At 42.9% G+C, this 20,867-nt stretch overlaps 1 protein-coding gene across 1 annotated transcript in view; it reads left to right on the forward strand.

The window, feature by feature from the left end:
- The window catches only part of LOC148525808 (sodium-coupled monocarboxylate transporter 2-like), a 170,683-nt gene that overhangs the window by 88,135 nt on the left and 61,681 nt on the right, over window positions 1-20,867 (forward strand). The window contains exon 7 of the mRNA XM_088470462.1: window positions 14,240-14,369. Coding sequence (XP_088326588.1) covers window positions 14,240-14,369 — 130 coding nt within the window. The remainder of the gene's footprint in view (window positions 1-14,239; window positions 14,370-20,867) is intronic.

Raw genomic sequence — 20,867 nt, forward strand, 5'->3', positions numbered from 1 at the left:
CACACCTCACAATAGTGTTTTTATGTCCAAAAGGTTGCACCGAGGTAGCTGGATGACTATGCTAAGTGACACGAGTGGGCGGCACAAACACGTGACCCATCTAGGAGTGACACTGCAGTGGCAGACAGGATGGCAGTTAGAAAAACTAGGCCCCAAACTGTACATAATGCAAAGAAAAAAAAGAGGTGCAAGATGGAATTGTCCTTGGGCCCTCCCACCCACCCTTATGTTGTATAAACAGGACATGCACACTTTAACAAATCAATCATTTCAGCGCCAGGGTCTGCCACACAACTGTGGCTGAAATGATTGGTTCGTTTGGGCCCCCACAAAACAAGCTGGCAATTAATGTGTCCCTGCACAAACTGGCTCTACGGAGGCAAGATGTCATCCTCATCCTCCTCATCCACCGATTCCTCACCCTCTTCAGTGTGTACATCCTCATCCTCACAAAGTATTAACTCGTCCCCACATGAATCCACCACCACAGGTCCCTCTGTACGTTCTGGAGGCTGGACTCCCTGGAAGAGCTGATAATTCATTTTGATGAACATCATCTTCTCCACATTCTGTGGAAGCAACCTCCTACGCCTTTCGCTGACAAGGTTCCCGGCTGCACTAAACACTCTTTCGGAGTACACACTGGAGGGGGGGCAACTCAGGTAAAATAGAGCCAGTTTGTACAGGGGCCTCCAAATTGCCTCTTTTTCCTGCCAGTACAGGTATGGACTGTCGGACATGCCTACTTGGATGCTGTCACCGATGTAATCCTCCACCATTCTGTCAATGGTGACAGTATCATATGCAGTGACAGTAGACATGTCAGAAATTGTTGCCAGGTCCTTCAGTCCGGACCAGGTGTCCAAACTTGGTCCTGCCTGCCCTGCATCACCGCCAGCGGGTTGCTTAGGATACCTAAGTTTTTTCCTGGCAGCCCCTGTTGCGGGAGAAAATGAAGAAGGAGCCGTTGAAGTGTCACATTCCGCTTCAGCTGACAGTGTGTTCACCAGCAGGTCTTTGCACCTCTGCAGGCTTGTGTCGGCCAGAAAGAGAGACACCACATAGGCTTTAAACCTAGGATCGAGCACGGTGGCCAAAATGTAGTGGTCTGATTTCAACAGATTGACCACCCTGGAATCCTGGCAAAGCGAATGAAGGGCTTCATCCACAAGTCCCACATGCCGAGCGGAATCGCTCCGTCTTAGCTCCTCCTTCACTTTCTCCAGCTGCTTCTGCAAAAGCCTGATGAGGGGAATGACCTGACTCAAGCTGGCAGTGTCTGAACTGACTTCACGTGTGGCAAGTTCGAAGGGCTGGAGAACCTTGCACAACACGGAAATCATTCTCCACTGCGCTTGAGTCAGGTGCATACCCCCTCCTTTGCCTATGTCATAGGTGGATGTATAGGCTTGTATGGCCTTTTGCTGCTCCTCCATCCTCTGAAGCATATAGAGGGTTGAGTTCCACCGCATCACAACCTCTTGCTTCAGGTGATGGCGGGGCAGGTTCAAGAGTGTTTGCTGGCGCTCCAGTCTTCGGCACGCAGTCGCTGAATGGCGAAAGTGGCCAGAAATTTTTCGGACCACCCAAAGCGTCTCCTGCACGCCCCTGTCGCTTTTCAGAAAATTCTGCACCACCAAGTTTATTGTGTGAGCAAAACATGGGACGTGCTGGAATTTGCCCAGATGTAATGCCCGCACAATATTGGTGGCGTTGTCAGATATCACAAATCCCCAGGAGAGTCTAAGTGGGGTAAGCCACTGGGCGATGATTTCCCTCAGTTTCTCTAAGAGGTTGTCGGCGGTGTGCCACTTACTGAAACCGGAGATACACAGCGTAGCCTGCCTTGTAACGAGCTGGCGTTTCTGAGATGCTGCTACTGGTGACGCTGCTGCTGTTGCTGCGTAAGGTGATATATCTACCCAGTGGGCTGTCACAGTCATATAGTCCTTAGTCTGCCCTGTTCCACTTGTCCACATGTCCGTGGTTAAGTGGACATTGTGTACAACGGCATTTTTCAGGACACTGAGGACACTTTTTCTAACATTTCTGTACAGTCTCGGTATCGCCTGCCTAGTGAAGTGGAATCTAGACGGGATTTGGAACCGGGGACACACTACCTCCATCAATTGTCTAAATCCCACTGCACTAATGGCGGATACCGGACGCACGTCTAACACCAACATAGCAGTCAAGGCCTCAGTTATACGTTTTGCTTCAGGATGACTGCTGTCGTACTTCATCCTCCTCGCTAAGGACTGTTGGAGGGTCAATTGTTTAGTAAAAGTAGTGGTGTTCCTACTTCCTCTCTGGGATGATGAACGACTCCCAGCAGCAGCAACAGCAGCAGCGGCAGCAGTAGGCATAGCAATGCAGGATCCTCCGGAGGAATCCAGGATAGGAGAGTCAGTCATGCCAGTGACATGGCCTGGAGGACTACTTCCGATCCTGACTAAGGAGGAAATTGACGAGGAGGGAGTTGATGGTGTGGTTTTCAGGTGCTTGGATACAACAGGACAACGGGATTTAGGTGTCCCTGGACTGCTTACGGTCTTAGCCAAAGTTTCTGAACTTGACAGTAACTTTTTATGAACGCGCTGCAGGTGCCGTATAAGGGAGGATGTTCCTAGGTGGTTGACGTCCCTACCCCTACTTATTTCACCTTTACATATGGTACATATGGCAAGACAGTTGTTGTCCGGATTTGGATAGAAATATTGCCAGACCAAAGAGGTGGAATGTTTGGTCTTCTGCCCAGGCATGACCGTGATGGGCTTTTTCATCCCACGGACAACAACTGTCTCCCCCGGAGCCTGATTTAAATAAACCACATCACCATCAGAATCCTCCTCGCCAACTTACTCCTCAGCGCCAGATACACCAGTATCCTCATCCTGTTGTACTTCAACAGTGACATCTTCAATTTGCATATCAGCAAGTGGACTGTGGGTGCTCCTTTCAGCACTTGCAGGGGGCGTGCAAATGGTGGAAAGAGCCACCTCTTCCCGTCCAGTGCTGGGAAGGTCAGGCATCGCAACCACCACCACACTTGGACTCTCCTTGGGGATTTGTGATATCTTCTTAGAAAGCACAGTTCTTCACTGTGCTTTTGCCAGCTTAACTCTTTTGATTTTTTTAGTGGGAGGAGGGCTTCCATCGTCATGTGAAGCTGAACCACTAGTCATGAACATACTAGGGATCGACCTTAGCCGTTACTTGCCACTCCATGTCGTAAATGGCATATTGGCAAGTTTACGTTTCTCTTCAGCTGATTTAAAAGTCTTTTTCAAGGTCATTTTCCTGAACTTTGCCATTTGGGATTGTATGTGCCCTCTACTATGACATTGGGCATCGGCCTTGGCAGACGACGTTGATGGCATGTTATCGTCTATGTCATGACTAGTGGCAGCAGCTTCAGCACTAGGAGGAAGTGGTTCTTGATTCTTCTCTATTTTATTTTTATCGGAGAAAGTTTGGTCCTCCATTTATGTTATATCGATTTGATATATACGTGCGGCTAAACACAGAAAATTATTTTTTTTTTGGTTTGGACTGGAGTGTACTTTGGGGGTTACAGCACCCTTTAACGGTCAAGCCAGCGGGCCCTTTACTTATGACACAGGCGCACGCTTGGCACTACTTTGCTGATGCACGTGCGGCTACTGCGCACACAATTCACAAACACAGAAAATTATTTTTTTCTTGGTTTGGACTGGAGTGTACTTTGGGGGTTACAGCACCCTTTAACGGTCAAGCCAGCCGGCCCTTTACTTAAGACACAGGCGCACGCTTGGCACTACTTTGTTGATGCACATGCGGCTACTGCGCACACAATTCACAAACACAGAAAATATATTATTTTTTTAGCACTTGGGGGGAGCACCCCTGATGGACAGAGCACCCCCTGGACAACACTACAGCACCCCTTTAGGACTGGGACACTGCACAGGACTTTGGAGTGGACACAGCCCCTATGGAGAACTGACTGCACAACACAGTCCAGCCAGCCCCTATGGACTTTGAAGTAGTGGACACAGCCCCTATTAACAACAGCAGCACAGCACAACACAGCCAGCCCCTATGGACTTTGAAGTAGTGGACAACAGCAGCACTACACTACACTACACTACACAGCCCTAACTCCCACCCTCCCTCTTCACTGTCCACAGCCGAGTGAGAAAATGGCGCCGACGCGGGTACCTTATATAGGATCCAAAACCCGCGAGACTCGGAAGGCGGGATGATGACATTTTGCCTCGATTTCAGATCCGAGTCAGGCGGGAAAAGTCGAGCCTGACTCGGATCTGACTCGGATCGGGGGGGCTCGGGGGGGCTCGGGGGGGTTCGGATTTCAGAAATCCGAACCCGCTCACCCCTAATTTGTACCCAGCACGAGTGACTTCCAGAAGGTTCACGCCTCATGCCCCCAATCCATCACTATATTTATTCTATTGTAGTTGAATACTTGATGCTCTAAAACTTAAATGTACAGTAACATAGGTCTGCAATGTAAAAATAGTATAACTATCCACACTTTTCCATAGATTTTTTTTTGGTGCTGATTTCATTCACAATATATAAATAAAAAGTCCATCATGCACCATTTTTCCACAAAATTTTATTTCGCTATTCATGAATTACTCTATTCTTACACATAAATCTATTAATTTAACTGAAGCGACCGTCAATCGGTCCGATGTTTAGGGCAATTTGCCTTCAGCCTGGACATCGCATGATCGCCAGTACACATTACCCGATTTAATGAATGATTGAATGTTCAGTGGTTCCGCCCATCATTAATATGTATGGTGCCACATGCGATAGCCCATGATTGGCTGTGCTGCACGGCCAATAACACGATATCGCATTCAACCGCGGACGAGAGCAAGTTGGGCATACACACTGCATGACATGCCTGATTTGTCCTTCCGATTTGGCCAAACTGGGCTAATATTGCTACAATGTGTATCCGGCTTTAATGTTCTGTAATGATGTTATTGGACTGATGCAAAAGTTTAACAATGCACACAGCACAATGCGAATGAGTGGAGACTCTTTATTAACTCACCAGAAAGAAGTCTCAAAGCAATGTTGATACACAAAGGCAGCAAATATGCCTGAGTCCCAGTTGGTCATTTTGTACTTTGGGGTTTATTTACGAAGCATCCAGTTTTAAAACCCACGCTGGTCATATTTATACCTGATATTTAAATGGCAATGATTTTACTAACAAAACACGCCTAGTGAAAGCATTGCCCTTTAGAATATCGGGTATACTGTAAGGACAACTATAAGGATCATGGATGGATAAAATGTGGTTATCTTAAAGTTTTTTCCATGCTCCTTGGACATCAATTAGGATACACAAAGAACCCATGCTTTTTGTGTGAATGGGACACTACTTTGATGAAAAGCAATGGCCAAACAGGGCGAATTTAACACTTTGGGGCATATTCAATTGGGGCGAGAATAGCAAAAATCCTGCACCTGCCAGGTTTTTCCAGCAGGTGCAGGATTTTTGCTATTCGATTAGGTGCTCGTTTTTTCCTATTTTGAGTGCCGGGAGGTTTGTTCTGCGCTTCTTCAGGGCATGATCGATTATTCCTAAAATCCAGTTTTAGGAGAAAAAGGTTGGGAAATGCTCTGGGACCCCGATGGCACCCCTCTTAATGACTAATTAAGCAATCGGAAGGTTCCAAGTAGCTTAATTAGTCTGTAATACTCACCTTCCGAAGAACTGTCTTCTGCATCCAGTGTCGGGACCCAGTCTCCTGCAGCAGCGGTGAGTATGTCAGTGTTTGTAAGTCTGTATGAGTGAGTGTGTGTGTATGAGTGTTGTGTGTGTGAGACCCCCAGTTTGTGTGCCCCCCCCAGTGTCAGTGTGCCCCTTGTAAAGGGTGCTGGGAGAACTACATCTCCCAGCAGCCCCTGTGCCTCCCTGCTGCCCCCGGGACTCCCAGCAGCCTCCTCTCCAGTGAGAAGATGGAGGGGAGGCCACCAGGAGCCACTGAGACCACCGGAGACCCCAGGGCAGGTAAGTGTGAATTATTTTATTTCTTTTTTACGTGGTGCAGGGTTTTCAGAGCTGTAAACCCTGCAACCGCTTTTTTAAAAATTGGATACCACAGGTATCAGGAGCGTGCATACCTGCAGTAATCCAAAATTGGGCAGGTGGGCCGCAAGCTTTTTTCCTCTCTAAACCTCGTGCCCAGTTGAATATGCCCCTTGGAATCTTTATCCAGTTAAGTTTGGTTGATCCGAAAAAAGCCCTCCTAGCCACTTTTCATATGAAACTATGACTTATGAAGCTGTTTATAAAGGATTTTCTAAAAGCAGTTGAGTATTTTTAAGTATTTGTGTAAAAAGTTTCCAAGATTGTCAGATGGCAAATTGAAAGAAGGCATTTTTGTTGAACCAGACATTCGAAAGCTCCTAACAGATGAAAGTTTTAAAAAAAGAAAATTGTTAAAAGAGAGACATGGAATGCTTTTAAGGAAGTTGTCAAGATGTTTTTGGGGAACTTTAAAGATCTTCTACAAGCAAATAGTGGGAAAAATGCTAGAAAAATACAAAGCATTAGGTTGTTTAATGATCTTGAAAGTGCACTTTCTGGCTGGTTCCCCGTAATCCAACAGTCATTTCTGATTGGCTGAAAGCTAGCTGAACAGTTAGAAAACTGGAACTCCACAACCAATCACAGCTCACTAACTAATAATTGTGAATTATTTAGGGAAGCTTTGGCTTCCCATTGTCCAAAGAGGGACTGTGATTTCTAAGTTATCCACTGTGATGTCCTACGCAGCCTGAGGCCTCATAGCATGTGCTGAAGTTAGCAATGTCTGAGTGAGGTCAGAGCTTGTGCAAGTGTGTGTGAGGCTGCGATGGTGATCGATTGTACCGATGTGTCTTGCTACACATTACGGGGGTGTGTAAGGTAAAGTGGGCGTCCTTATGTAGTGCTGCAGCGGCATAGCGATCGCAATGAATTAGCTTATTATCATAGTTGAGCTGCGTGTGTAATCGCAGCTGCGATCCTTGCTGAATCAGGCCCTAGGTTACTGTAAAATTTGTATTAATTGAGATTCAGAGTGGAAAAGGATGTTTTTATGGGTTCTGTTGACATTCTGCACTGTATTTATAAATTCACATTTTGGCAAAGTCAGCTGGGATAATGATGGTCAATTTATTCTGTTGTATAGCAATTTGAGCAAAATTGTCTAAGAAATATGGAAAAAGGTGAATACTGTTACAAATAACAGTTTTACAAATGTTGCCCTTCTCTAAATATAATAGACCTTATTCATAGCATAGTATATCATTAGCCCAACATCTTTTTCAGTTTTGGTATAGGGACAATGTGACATTGTAGTCACACTACATGCGTATAACCACGTCACATTGCTTCAGATGCACTGGGCCAACACTGTCTTCTTCCCTTTTCCCTGGGTACATCCTTTTAATACCACATGAAGTAGCATCTGTTAGTGAGACATACATAGCAACTGACTTGGAATCTAATCTGCAGTTAATGGAACAGTCCCCTCAAATCCTGACTGTCCTGCTCAAATTGAGACAGTAGGAAGGTATGGTATATTATGCAAAACCCCTGGCTCCAGCTTCCTGCGGAATATTGCTGGAAGTGCACAATGTGAGTGTGATATTTCTCACTTCTCTTAAGCGCAAGCTTGTAAGGCAGTAGATGTCATATTATTCTTCCACCAGTGGAATTAGACCATCAGTATATAATGCACGTGGCGCATTAACACAAACTTACAGATTTATATAAGAAAAACACCTTAGCATGTTTATTAAAAGGTAACCAGTATGTGCAAGTACTGTAAATTAGAATTGTGTGACAAAAGAAAGCAAGCTGAGCTAGGGGGACATGTATCAAACCTTTTGCCACACGTCGCGGCTCTTGTGCACATGCGTGACCTGTAGGTCACACATGCGCACTAGAGTCACTGCTAAGAAAGAAACAGCGAAAAGATCCACTGCTCCAAAATCACTGCTCCGAAAGCATCAGTGAAACACTTTGGGGAGACAGCTGATTTTCGGATCAGCTGTCTCTGCACCGGAGCAATGATGAATTGTGCTGGTGCTCGCATTGAGTTTGAATGACGATTATCGGTGTCCTGATAATTAACATCATGAATAGACCCCTAAATATTCAATGTGAAGTGCTGCATAACATAGGTATTCTATATAAATAACTAGAGATGTGCGCTGACCCGTGTCTTGGTTTTGGATCTGGATTTTTTCTTAAAAAATAAAAAAAAAACTGCTAAAATCACATAAAATGGGCCTTTTTTTGTTCCTACGGTATTAATAACATTTATTTCCACTCGTTTCCAGTCAATTTTGACCACCTCACAATATTGATTTGTTTAGGCCAAAAATTTGCACCAAGATAGCTGGCTGACTAAGCTAAGCTGCAGCAGTGGGCGGCACAAGGAAACACTTATTATTCAAGAGAGGCCTGAGAGAGTTGGAGTATGTATGTAGTTGAAGGTAGTGCAGGGACAGGAAGGGTTGATTGGTAGTAAATTTTATTTCGTTTTTTGATTCAAAAAGGAGGAGGCATTTACAAAAAAAATGTGATACAGTACATTTACATCAGTCCTTGCCACAGAAGAATCCTTGAGCATGGCTGCTGCTACTGGGAGTTGATTTTCTCATCACAGAAGGGAACCAGGAAGAGTGCTTTCCAAAAAAGTATAAACAATTGACTTAAATAATGCATTGCAAACCTTCTATAAAGGCATTTCCCAACCTGTACATGGACATAAAAAAAACAATAGTTAGTTAGTGGCCTCAAAGTGCCACTTAACCAGTACAGATATGTGGACAAGTGTAAGATCTAGGATTTAAGGGCAGAGGTAGCCAACCCTAGTTGTCAAGAGATAACAGTGCATGATTTCCAGGTCTCCTAACATAATCAAAACTATAATAATTAACTCCACCTGTGGATCTTTCTAAATGTTTTGGTGAGTAATGAATACACCTGTGCACCAGCTAGGTCATCTGGAAAATGTGGGCTCTCGAGGACCGGGGTTGGCTTTCCCTGATTTAAGGCCTTATGTTGTGTCTTTCTTGCGAATCTTGTGCCTGCTTCTGCAGCTAGGAGTGGATTTTCATCCCAGACGGGGACCATGAAGAGTGCTTCCAAAAAACAATTGACTTAAATAATCCTTTACAAACCTTCTGTTCTGTAACGGAATTTCGCAACCTGTACAGGGACATTAAAAAAGTTAGTGGCCTTCAAATTGCCATTGTTCCCACTGTCCACTTCTTAGATATGTGAATATGTTAGAATGTAGAAGGCCAAAATTTGGGTGGGCCACACATGGCTGATTGATCAACCATGGCGACTGGATTAGTGTCATAAGGAAGAGGAGGCTGTAAACTGGGTGTCATGTTATGAGTTGGCCATATGGGTATGTTGCTGTTAAGGGATCAGGCTGGTTATCATTATCAGTGGACACATTATTATAATTACAGTTGTTGTTATTTTGGGTTACCATCTCCTGAAGGGTGTTTACCAACAGCCAGAGACTACCTACCTATCAGCTCAGGCATAGACACTTCCTGAGGAACACAGTTCTGTTCTCTGGAGGTAAGCCAAATAGGTGGGAGCCCCTGTTCCAACATCTGAAACTCTTATCCATCCACATCATCTATTATAGATGGAAAAATAATGTAATCGGGGACATCTAGCTCCTCTTCTGTACCCTGCTCACCCTTTTTGGACAGGAAGTCCAGGATGGATGGTTTGGAAGAAGGAGGCCTAGCAACAGATGGGGATGGTCATCATCAAGACCTGGTCCCCCAGTGGGTGTAGTCTGGGAGGTATTGGTTGGCATGCAGTGGAATAACAAAGGCCTCCATGTTGTCTGTGCTTACTATGCCGTATTTCAGTTTGCGATTCAGGTAGGAATAAAGTCGGCTACAGGACACAGTGACAGAATCACTGGATGTCTTAGTGCATTCAGGCCAAATACGATCCATGAATTCCCAGACAGATGAATCTTTTGCTTGTAATAATCTTGCCAGGAATTGCCAAAAGGTGGGTGTTATAGCCAGACACTTTGAAGGCTGTAACTTTGAATTGCTTTATAGAAAACATGTGAATGAAACCTTTCCACAGTGCAGAACATGATGGAAAAATCCCTCGAAGTTCAGCACCTAGAGCATCTTTTCTCATGTTCTCTGAGGCCTCTCCTGACTTTTGTTTACATTTTTGAATAGAACAGTTTTAGAATTTAGGATGTCTACTCTATATAGGTTTGTAAATAAATATAGGCTTTAGTTTTTTAGAGCATATAACTTTATAAGCTGTTAGGATAACATTTCTGCTATGTTTAAGATTAAAAAAAAAAACACAACTTTTTGTAACCCAATAACTTAAAAAAAAAGTTTTCATTGCAATATTCATGCAGCTCCTTGACAGACAGCAGCACAGCACCCCTGCGCACCTACGCCGATGACAGGTGTGGCTAACATGCACACAATAAAAATTGTTTATTATTTTGGGCAGCAGCCCCTCGACAGACAGGAACACAGCACCCCTGCGCACCTACGCAGATGACAGTGACAGCCAGGAGTGGCTGACATGCACAAAAAAAAGTAATGTAATAGGGTGAGAGTTTAGAAAATGTGAGAGTTTAGCAGTAAACTCTCACATTGGTTGAGTTTTATCTTCAAAATCTGAAAACATCTGAATGAGATTTTAAATCGTGAGTTTTTTAAGTCTAAAAAAACATGCAAGTTCGCTCTGTTACTTTGTTTTTGGACTCTATTACATTGGAAAAGTTTAAAAAGTGTCAGAAACTCTCACTTTTCTAAACTCACCCTATTACATTTTGCCCAATATACTTTAATTTTTTTATGCTCCAGAATTTGGGCCTAAAGCAGCGATTGATCACGACTGGAGTGGGGCAGCACTAGGTTGCAACTTGCGTTGCTGGATCTTGTGTGGTTAAGCCTAACATGCGCACACACAGAAAAATTTTACACTAAAAGACACTTTTTTTCACAATTTTTTTAATTTTTTGGGGGAGTCCAGAACTTGGGCCCAGATGGACGCAGCACGAAGCCCAGATGTATTCTGCAGCAGCCCAGATGGACACAGCAGACAGCAGAGCACCAGCCCAGAATGTATGAGCACTGCAGCACCCCAGGACACAGCAGATAGCAGAGCACCAGCCCAGAATGGATCAACACCAGCCCAGAATGGATCAGCACCAGCCCAGAATGGATCAGCAGTGCACCAGCCTAGGACACAGCACCACTCTCCCAGCCCTACACTACCCACCCTCCCTGTTCAGTCTCCACAGCCGGAGTGAAATGGCGTCCGCCGCGTGGTCCCTATACTACATTGATCATAGAGACGTAAGCTGGTGAACCGCGAGATTTCCGACTCTATTGTTTTGCCTCAGTTTCGAGATCCGAGTCAGGCGGGAAACTTTGAGCCTGCTTGGATCTGACTCGGATCTGCAAAATTCGGGTGGGCTCGGTTCTCTGAGAACCGAAACCACTCGTCTCTATAAATAACTGTTACTACTAATACTACTACTACTATTAAAACTTATAGCTCAGTCTCTCAGGCATAACACACTGCTGTATGTCCTATACTGTAGTAGTGCAGGGACTGTCAGCATTCTGTAAGCAGCAGATCGGTGGGGCTCAACAATGATAAAATTAGACAAGGCCTTCTCTTGTCTGTAGTCTGCTCTGCTCACTCACAATTCACTGACATCAGTTCACAGAAAAGACTCACAGAAACTTGTCTCTGAGTTGTAGGTCAAGCTTCTCCCAGGACGCTCTCACTAGTACTAAGGTGGCTAGTATTGGTCTCTCCCTGCCTCTGATATAGGGTGCTCCTGGTAGACTGCATGCTTCTTCCATTTGTGGGGCAGTACTTTTCCTGATGGCTCCTGCTAATAGCAGTACACCAAAGTGACTCCAAGATCTTTATACAGGTTCCCCATGCTCCTTGGTGACCCAGCTCTCCTATCCTGGACTGAAACTTCCTCGGAGCAGCCTGTTTGAACCTTATTGCCGGTGTACACGCTTGCCAATGCCAAGAGCGATGGAGCATTAGCGGGGACCATGTTTCATTCGGCAGCATGGCCCCTGCTAGTGTGCATCCAGATCCAACAAGTGATGGTGCTGTTGACATGAGGGAGCGCACACCGTCAGCGACATAGCAGGTACACACTAGACGATGTGCAATTCAGAAACAAATGTAGTAAAGTGAAGTAAATTGTGCTTAACTGTCATCCTTAGGGTCAGTTATGTGGTGGTGGACATGTGTGTGCTTCTGTTTGCCTAAATATTTACATTACATTGACCACAAATAATTTCATTTGGTGCTGGTCCACCAACCTGAGGCACCCCTGCAAGTGTCCCAAGGCACCCCAGGGTGCCACAGCACACAGTTTGTGAACCACTGGTCTAGTGTGTACCCGGCATAAGAGGTAAACTGCGAATATCAACCCTAAGGGAGTTTAAGGTATACATAAGTCTATACTAATGACTAGAACTTTCAGGCCTTGTTAATATTTTTTTAAAGTGTGCCATTTGCTTGCAAATTATGTATGCAGCCATTGTACTAGAATTTATGAGAATGAGGTACAAAGTAAAAAATAACTTTTAATTCTATTGTTTCTTACCTTTGGGGGATCGATCAATGGACACCTAGGGGGCGATTCAACAGTTTTTTTAGCCGCAGTAATTATTGAGTGCCCAATTTAGCAATTTAATAACTTTTGGGCACCCATTAATTATTGCTCTTGTTGTGCCCAAATAGACCGGGTTTAGCTGCATAAAACTGCTAAACCCGACTAAAGTCCTCGTTAGGGTGCCCGAACTACAGACTTATCGCACATTTCTGCCCGCCACCTCATGTGGCTGTGAGCAGAAATGCTGGCGTCAGCGGCTATCGTTTCTGAACGGAGCAACAATTCAAATGTTCCGTCAGGTGCCCATCAATGACAGCCGCCGATACAGTCAATTGAATTCCCTCCTTGGTGCCCTCCATAGAGATATAGCAAGGTTATGCAATTTTAATGGAAAGAAATGGTATTACCTCCTCTGGGCGCTACTCTGGTTTAGCCATTAAAGTATACCAGTGAAATGAGGGTTTCAGATGTGATGTGAAACAAAAAATACATTTATTCATTTCAATAAAAACAGGTAGACATTGTTGAACATAAATTTTCAAATATGGGGGACACAAGTGGGTCCAGACTCAGAGAAAAGGGGGGGGGAAGGGGATACACAGAGGGTCAGGGGTAGGGTAGGTGCACTAATTTGTGCGCAGAATATCCAATTAGGATAAATTCAAGCATTAGGATTGACCAGTTGGACATAAACTGGATATATGCAAAAGTTAAAAATATTCACACTGATGATACTGTGATGCAGGTTGGTTCATAAATAGAGAAATCCTACCCAGCTTGAGATGGGGAGCCAGTGGGTGTGGGTTGCAGGATTTCTGGGTTGCCCTGCAATGGCTCCAAACGTTTTTATCCCAAATAGGGAGGGGATCCTGTCTCTTCCTCAAGGCAGCCTTGAGGAAGAGACTATATGTCTCGAAAACGCGTTGGACGACTGCACCTGTGTCATTCCCTGGACCAGAAGTTCAACTACAGGATCCCCTCCCTATTTGGGATAAAAACATTTGGAGCCATTGCAGGGCAACCCGGAAATCCTGCAACCCACACCCGCTGGCTCCCCATCTCATACCGGGTAGGATTTCTCTATTTATGAACCGTGTGAATATTTCCAACTTTTGCATATATCCAGTTTATGTCCAACTGGTCAATCCTAATGCTTGAATATATCCTAATTGGATCTTCTGCACACAAATTAGTGCACCTACCCTACCCCTGACCCTCTGTGTATCCCCTTTCCCCCCCTTTTCTCTATGAGTCTGGACCCACTTGTGTCCCCCATATTTGAAAAATTATGTTCAACAATGTCTACCTGTTTTTATTCATATGAATAAATGTAATTTTGTTTCACATCACATCTGAAACCCTCATTTCACTGGCATACTTTAATGGTTAAACTGGAGTAGAGCCCAGAGGAGGTAATACCATTTCTTTCCAATCAATCCTTGTTTTCTCACTAGATAAAAACCTTTTAACTACCAGGCTTGCTTACACTTAGGAGCGCCCAGGTTCACATACACATTCATTATGCAATTTTAATGTCTTTAATGTTCTCTTTTCAGAGCTCTTTATTTTAATTTGATTGGACTCTGGATAATCTCGACATGTTCCGTGTTTTCAGGATTGGTCATGTATGCACATTTTGAAGGTTGTGACCCTTGGACTGCTGGATTTATAGAAGCACCTGATCAGGTGGGTAATCAGCTAAAATGTATGCAAATTTATCTTCTGCTGATATGAAAGATCCCGTGCTTTACAGCTGAAGATTTACATACCAAAACAGTTATGAACCTGAATTAGGATATTAGGGATGTGCGCCGACCCCCGTGTTTTGGTTTTGGATTGGTTTTGCCAAAACCTCACCTCCGTGTTTTGCTTTCATGTTTTTGTTTTGGATCTGGATTTTTTGTTAAAAAAATAAAAAAAAAACAGCTAAAATCACATAAAATGACCTTTTTTTGTTCCTACAGTATTAATAACCTCAATATCATTTGTTTCCACTCGCTTCCAGTCAATTTTGACCACGTCACAGCTCACAATATTGATTTTTTTACATCTAGTTAAAGGGACAAAAGGTTGCATCCAGCTTGCTGGCTCAAAACTGATTGATATAATTATTAATAGAGTTGAGGACTGTGCAAAGATGATGGTTGGGATACCCTTGAGGATTGAAGAATTGATAGTTGATAGTTGGTGCAGCCCCTGGCTGTAAAATTGATAATAAATAAATTAAAAAACAATTCATTGGTGCAGCCCCTGGCTGTAAAATTGATAATAAATTAATTTAAAAATAAATCATTGGTTCCTAAACAAACCATAACATTAATTTAAAATGTCAGGCAGCAATGCCCCAACCAGCACATAATGGAAAGGAAAAAGGTGCAAGATGGAATAGTCTTTGGGCCCTCCCACCCACCCTTATGTTGTATACGAAACAGGACATTCACAGTTTAATAAACCAATAATTTCAACGACAAGGACTGCCAATTGTGGCTGAAATTATTGGTTTATTTTGGACCCCCATAAAACAAGCTGCCAATGTGCATTGGACATGGAAATGAAAATTATCCCATACACAAACTGGCTTTACATTACAAGTTGTCATCATCCTCGTCATCCCCATCAGTGTGTACATCCTCTTCTTCACACAATATTAATTCGTCCCTGCTGGAATCCACCATAGGCACCTCTGTAATTTTTTGATGTAATTGTTGGTAGATGTCTTCCTGGTGGAATTTATAATTAATTTTAATGAACATCATCTTTTCCACATTTTGGGGAAGTAACCTCTTACGCCAATCACTGAAGGTTGCCAGCTGCACTGAAAACTCTTTCAGAGCACACACTGGAGGGTGGGCAACTTAAGTAATGCAAAGCCAGTTTGTATATGGGGCTCCAAATTGCTTCTTTTTCCTGCCAGTACTGAAAGGGACTGTCTGACAAGCCTATTAGGATGTTATCTCTGAAACAGTCCTCCACCGTTCTGTGAATGGAGACCGTATCACACATAGTCACGGCAGACATGCCACTAGTAGGCAGTTCTCTCAGGCCTGACCAGATGTAAATTTTTAGTGAACGATCTGCATGACTAGCAGGAATTCTGTAAAGAAAATTGAGTTTTTTCCTGACAGCTGCAGAAACTGAAGGAGGAGATGATGTTGTTTCATGTGCAGCTGCAGCTGACAATTCTTTTTACCAACAGCTCTTTGCATAGTTTTAGATTTCGGTCTGTTGGAAAAAAAACTCACAAGGTAGGACTTAAACCTAGGATCCAGAATGGTCGCCAAAATAGGTTTTTGCAGATTTCAATAGATTGACGACTCTTGGATCCTGGTGAAGTGAATCAAGGGCTTGATCAACCAGTCCGACATACCTTGTGCAATCGCTCCATTTCAGCTCCTTCTTCAGTTTCTCCAGCTGTTTTTTCAAAAGTCTGATGAGGGGAATGACCTGACTCAAGCTGGCAGTGTCTGAACTAACTTCACGTGTGGCAAGTTCAAAGGGTTTGAGAACCTTGCACAACACGGAAATTATTCTCCACTGCGCTTGAGTAAGGTGCATTCCCCCTCCGCGGCCTATGTCATAGGCCGTTGTATAGCCCCGGATGGCATTTTTCTGTTCCTCCATCCGCTGAAGCATATAGAGGGTAGTAATCCACCGAGTTACTACCTCTTGCTTCAGCTGATGGCAGGGAAAATTTAACAGTACCTGCTGGTCATGCAAACTTCAACAAGCATTTGCCGAATGTCTAAAATGTCCAGATATTTTGTGGGCCATGGACAGCATCTCCTGCATGCCCCTGTCATTTTTAAAAAAATGTTGCACCACCAAATTAATTGTGAGAGCAAAACATGCGATGTGTTGGAATTCGCCCACATGTAATGCTCTCACAATATTGGTGGCATTGTCCGAAATCACAAATCCCGAGGAGAGTCCAAGTGGGGTAAGCCATTTAGCAATGATTTCCCTGAGTTTTTCTAAGAGGTTCTCAGCGGTATGCCTCTTAGTGAAACCAGTTATGCAAAGAGTAGCCTGCCTCTGTATCAGCTGTCTATTGGTAGATGTTGCTGCTTCTGTTGTAGGCAATACACCTACCCAGTGGGGTGTCACAGTCGTGTAATCCTTAGCCCTGCCCTACTTGTCCACATATCAGTGGTCAAGTGGACAGTGGGTACAACGGCATTTCTGAGGATATTAATAAGTTTTTTTTTAATGTCCTTGTACAGACTTGGAATTGCTGTTTTAGCAAAGTGGAATCTAGAAGGGATCTGGTAGTGAGGACACAGGACCTCAATTAACTGTTGAAAACCAGAAACAGCTTGGCTAACATATCAAAATAACAATGAGGAACATAGGCTCACTGACCCTGCTTTGTTCTGACAAACTTCCAAAACAGTAATAAGAGGGGAAATCATTTTCTACGTTAAACAAACAAAAAATGACAATAAAAACTATCATAAAGCCCTACGAGAACTAACTGAAAAATATCTGACATATAAATCTACTCTCTCCTATACAAAAAAATATATACTTGTAAAAAAAGATGAATTTTGTTTCCATTGTATCACATTATCATGATAGATCACGATATCTTTCAGACTTTAAATTCCACAAATTTGGCAACAAATCAGGACGTTTATTACCTCAGGACATTTATTATCCAATCTGTTACGTGGTCCATGCTCAACCAATATCATAAAATCCTTAATAGACCAGTCAGGCAATCGAGTTCACACCGGATCTCAGATTTCCTAGACACTCAGAACATTTTATGCAGATGGTCAAATAGATTATACTCAAAAGAACGAGTTTTGGGAAGTACACCTACCTCAGATAAATCAAGACAGTGGCGATAGCCTAAATGCTCCCATTACGATGTTAGAACTCTCTAGAGCTATAAGTCTACTTAAACCCAATAAAGCTCTGGGGCCAGATGGCCTTACTGGAGAATACTACAAAATTAGTTTCCCCAAATGTGGAGACACATTAGAAATGTACAATGGCATCCTTCAAAGTAAGTCTTTGCCACTCTATTTTAACAATGCTATTCTTGAGTTGCTCCCAAAGCCTGGGAGGGATCTAGAACAACCAGGGTCATACAGACCTATTTCTTTACTAAACTCTGATTACAAACTTATCACTAAAATCTTGGCAGACCGACTTAAAATGATCCCTCCCATCTGTAGTACACACAGACCAAACAGGATTCATCATGGGAAGATACTCAGTAACCAACATCCATAGAGTCATATCTGTTATGCAAGGGTTGGAACTCACTGGGAATCCGGAGACGTCTTTTTTGTTCTCTTTAGACGCCGAAAAGGCATTCGATCTACTAACATGGGATCACCTTTTCAAATCCCTACGACGCTTTGGGTTCCCAGAAAGCTTCACAAAACTAATTACTACTATTTACACTAATCCAACAACTCAAATAGCCTGCAACGGATACTTTTCCCTGCATTTTTCGATAGGTAGGGGGACGAGGCAGGGATGCCCGTTATCCCCCTTGCTGTTCACACTAGCATTGGAACCTCTAGCGATCACCTTGAGAAAAGATACATGGTTTTCTGGAATCAAGACTGGTTCAGTGGAATCCAAGATAGCTCTATTTGCGGATGACATGATGCTATTTGTCTCCCATCCAGAAATATCATTACCCTCAATATTAGACAACGTAATACGCTTTGGATCCTTCTCAGGCTACAGAGTTAACTTTCACAAATCAGAACTACTCTATTTGGGGACCAACTCCCTATCTATCTTACCCCATATCAGCTCCCAATTTGTTAGGGCACAAAATACTTTAAAATATCTGGGAGTTTATATCCCTGAAATAATCTCTAAATTGTACAAGTGTAATTTTACCCCAATGCTCTCTAAGATTAATACATTTCTGGAGGACTGGCACACTCTTACTTTGTCACTAATGGGCCAAGTAGCGGTTCTGAAGAGTATAATCTTCCCAAAAATTGCCTACTTGATCCAAATGCTTCCTATTGCCCTCACGCAAAGCGATATTGCTACTTTTGCAAAAGTATCCTCTAAATTTCTGTGGCGCGGTGGGAAACCCAGAATAGCATTAGCCAAACTTCAATGTACAAAGGAAAAGGGTGGACTGGGAGTCCCTGATTTAAAAGCCTTCTCAAATGCAGTGTTTCAGAGATATGTGCTAGACTGGTGTCTTGGACACAGTACCTGCACTGATTTACTTCTGGAAACAGAATTATTTACTCCCTTTTCTCCAAGCGCACATTTGCACACTCCAAGATCCGCACTCCCCAATCATGTACTTGACAATGTGATTTTTCGGGACACCTATAAGGCTTGGCTGGCAGTCAATCAAAGGTTTGGCCGCAACCCAGGCTCATCAAAATACAATACTTTATGGGGCAACCTGATGTTCTGTCCTAGCCTAGAAAATGGCCATTTCCTCATCTGGAAAACTAAAGGTCTTGCAAAAGTCAAAGATGTTTTTGACTCTGGGGGGTACCCTCCTCACTTTCCAAAGTCTTAAATAAAAATACAGTTTACCTAATACGCAATTTTTTATGTACCTCCAAGTCAGGCATTTTGTCCAGCAGATCTCTCCAGCTATGAAAGACCCAAATGCTAAAGATGTACTAAATTCCCTATTTACTTTTACAACACAAAATAGTTATAAAACCAGATATTTGACGGCAGATTTCAACTCTGCCAAATCAAACACACTATGGCACAGATGTGCACAGAGTTGGGCATTAAACATCCCTACACTAAATACACCCAAAATTCTTCTACAATATTATGAGAAAACTCGGAAAATTTTATACTCTGCACGTCTACAGGAAGTCCACGTAAAAATCTTACATAGGGCATACATCTCGCAAAGTAGCAGAGCACATATGGTGTTAGAAGAGACTGGGCATTATATAAAATGCAAAGCTACAAAAGCCACCTTCTGGCATAATATATGGGAATGTGGTCGTATCCGCAAGTTTTGGGATAAACTTATGCTTTTCATAAACAATTTGCTTTCATTAAATCTGCTAAAAGACCCTATGGCTCTAATTTTAGCAAATTTTAACAATGGGGATGTAACCCCACATAATAAAAAAAAAAGAATAATACCGTTACTCACAACAATAGTCACGATTGCCAACAAAGCGATTCTAATTAATTGGACGATAAAGACACCTCCCTTCCTTAATGATGTCAAATGCATGATACTACAAGTACTTTACTTTGATCGGTGTGACACTACCCAACATAGAGAAGGGAGTAGAATGTTTCCAGAAAAAAATGGGGATTTTATATATCGCATCTAGATAATACCACACAAACTCATCAATAAAATTTTTGAAACCACGACTTGGTATTCACACCAATTGCTGGATTAGTCCACACATAGCGACTACCGCACAACTTTTCATGATATGACTGTTGTATATTTGTCCTTGTTTCTATACTGCAATAATAAATCTTAATGCTATAAATGGCCTAATTTCAAAATCACCTAGATTCATTTGCGCTCACCCCCTCCCCTTTCCTCTCCCCCACCAGATCCTCTCTCCCCCTCCCTAGCTCCCCTTTTTTTTGTGATGATTGATTTTGTTATTTTAGTTTCTTGTTATTGTATCAGATAGTAATATCTACCTGGATGGCACACATTGTCCTATTCAGCAGTATATTAGAACCTTAGTAGCGGAAATAGTTAATTCCTAACATTTTTTATATTAATTATATAAACTCTGTGAATCCTTATACAACCCACCTATACTATCTTTTCATAAGTGTACTTATATACATGCTAGAGTTTTAGACAAAGGTTATTTTGACTCCAGTTGAACTTTATATCTATGGTGATAGTCACTATTTTATTTGTTCTAACACTTTGTTTGGTGTTCCTTGTATTTTTATATCTGTTTTCTAAAAACTAAAATAAAGAGATATCTGAAAAAAAAACTGTTGAAAACCCACTGCAGTAATGGCGGATACTGGACGCACATCTAATACCAGCATAGCTGTTATGGAATCAGTAATCAGCTGTGCAACTGGGTGATTGCTGTCATACTTGTTTGCTCTTGTTAATTGTTTTTTGGAGGATACACTACAAGTAATCTTCCTCCTGGTCCACTTCTGGGATGAAGATCCACTCACAGCAACAGCAGCAGCAACAGGCGTAGTCATCAAGGATCCTTCTGAGGAATC

This window comes from Taudactylus pleione, unplaced genomic scaffold, assembly GCF_031769625.1.
Source record: "Taudactylus pleione unplaced genomic scaffold, aTauple2 ptg000100l, whole genome shotgun sequence".
Lineage (NCBI taxonomy): Eukaryota > Metazoa > Chordata > Amphibia > Anura > Myobatrachidae > Taudactylus > Taudactylus pleione.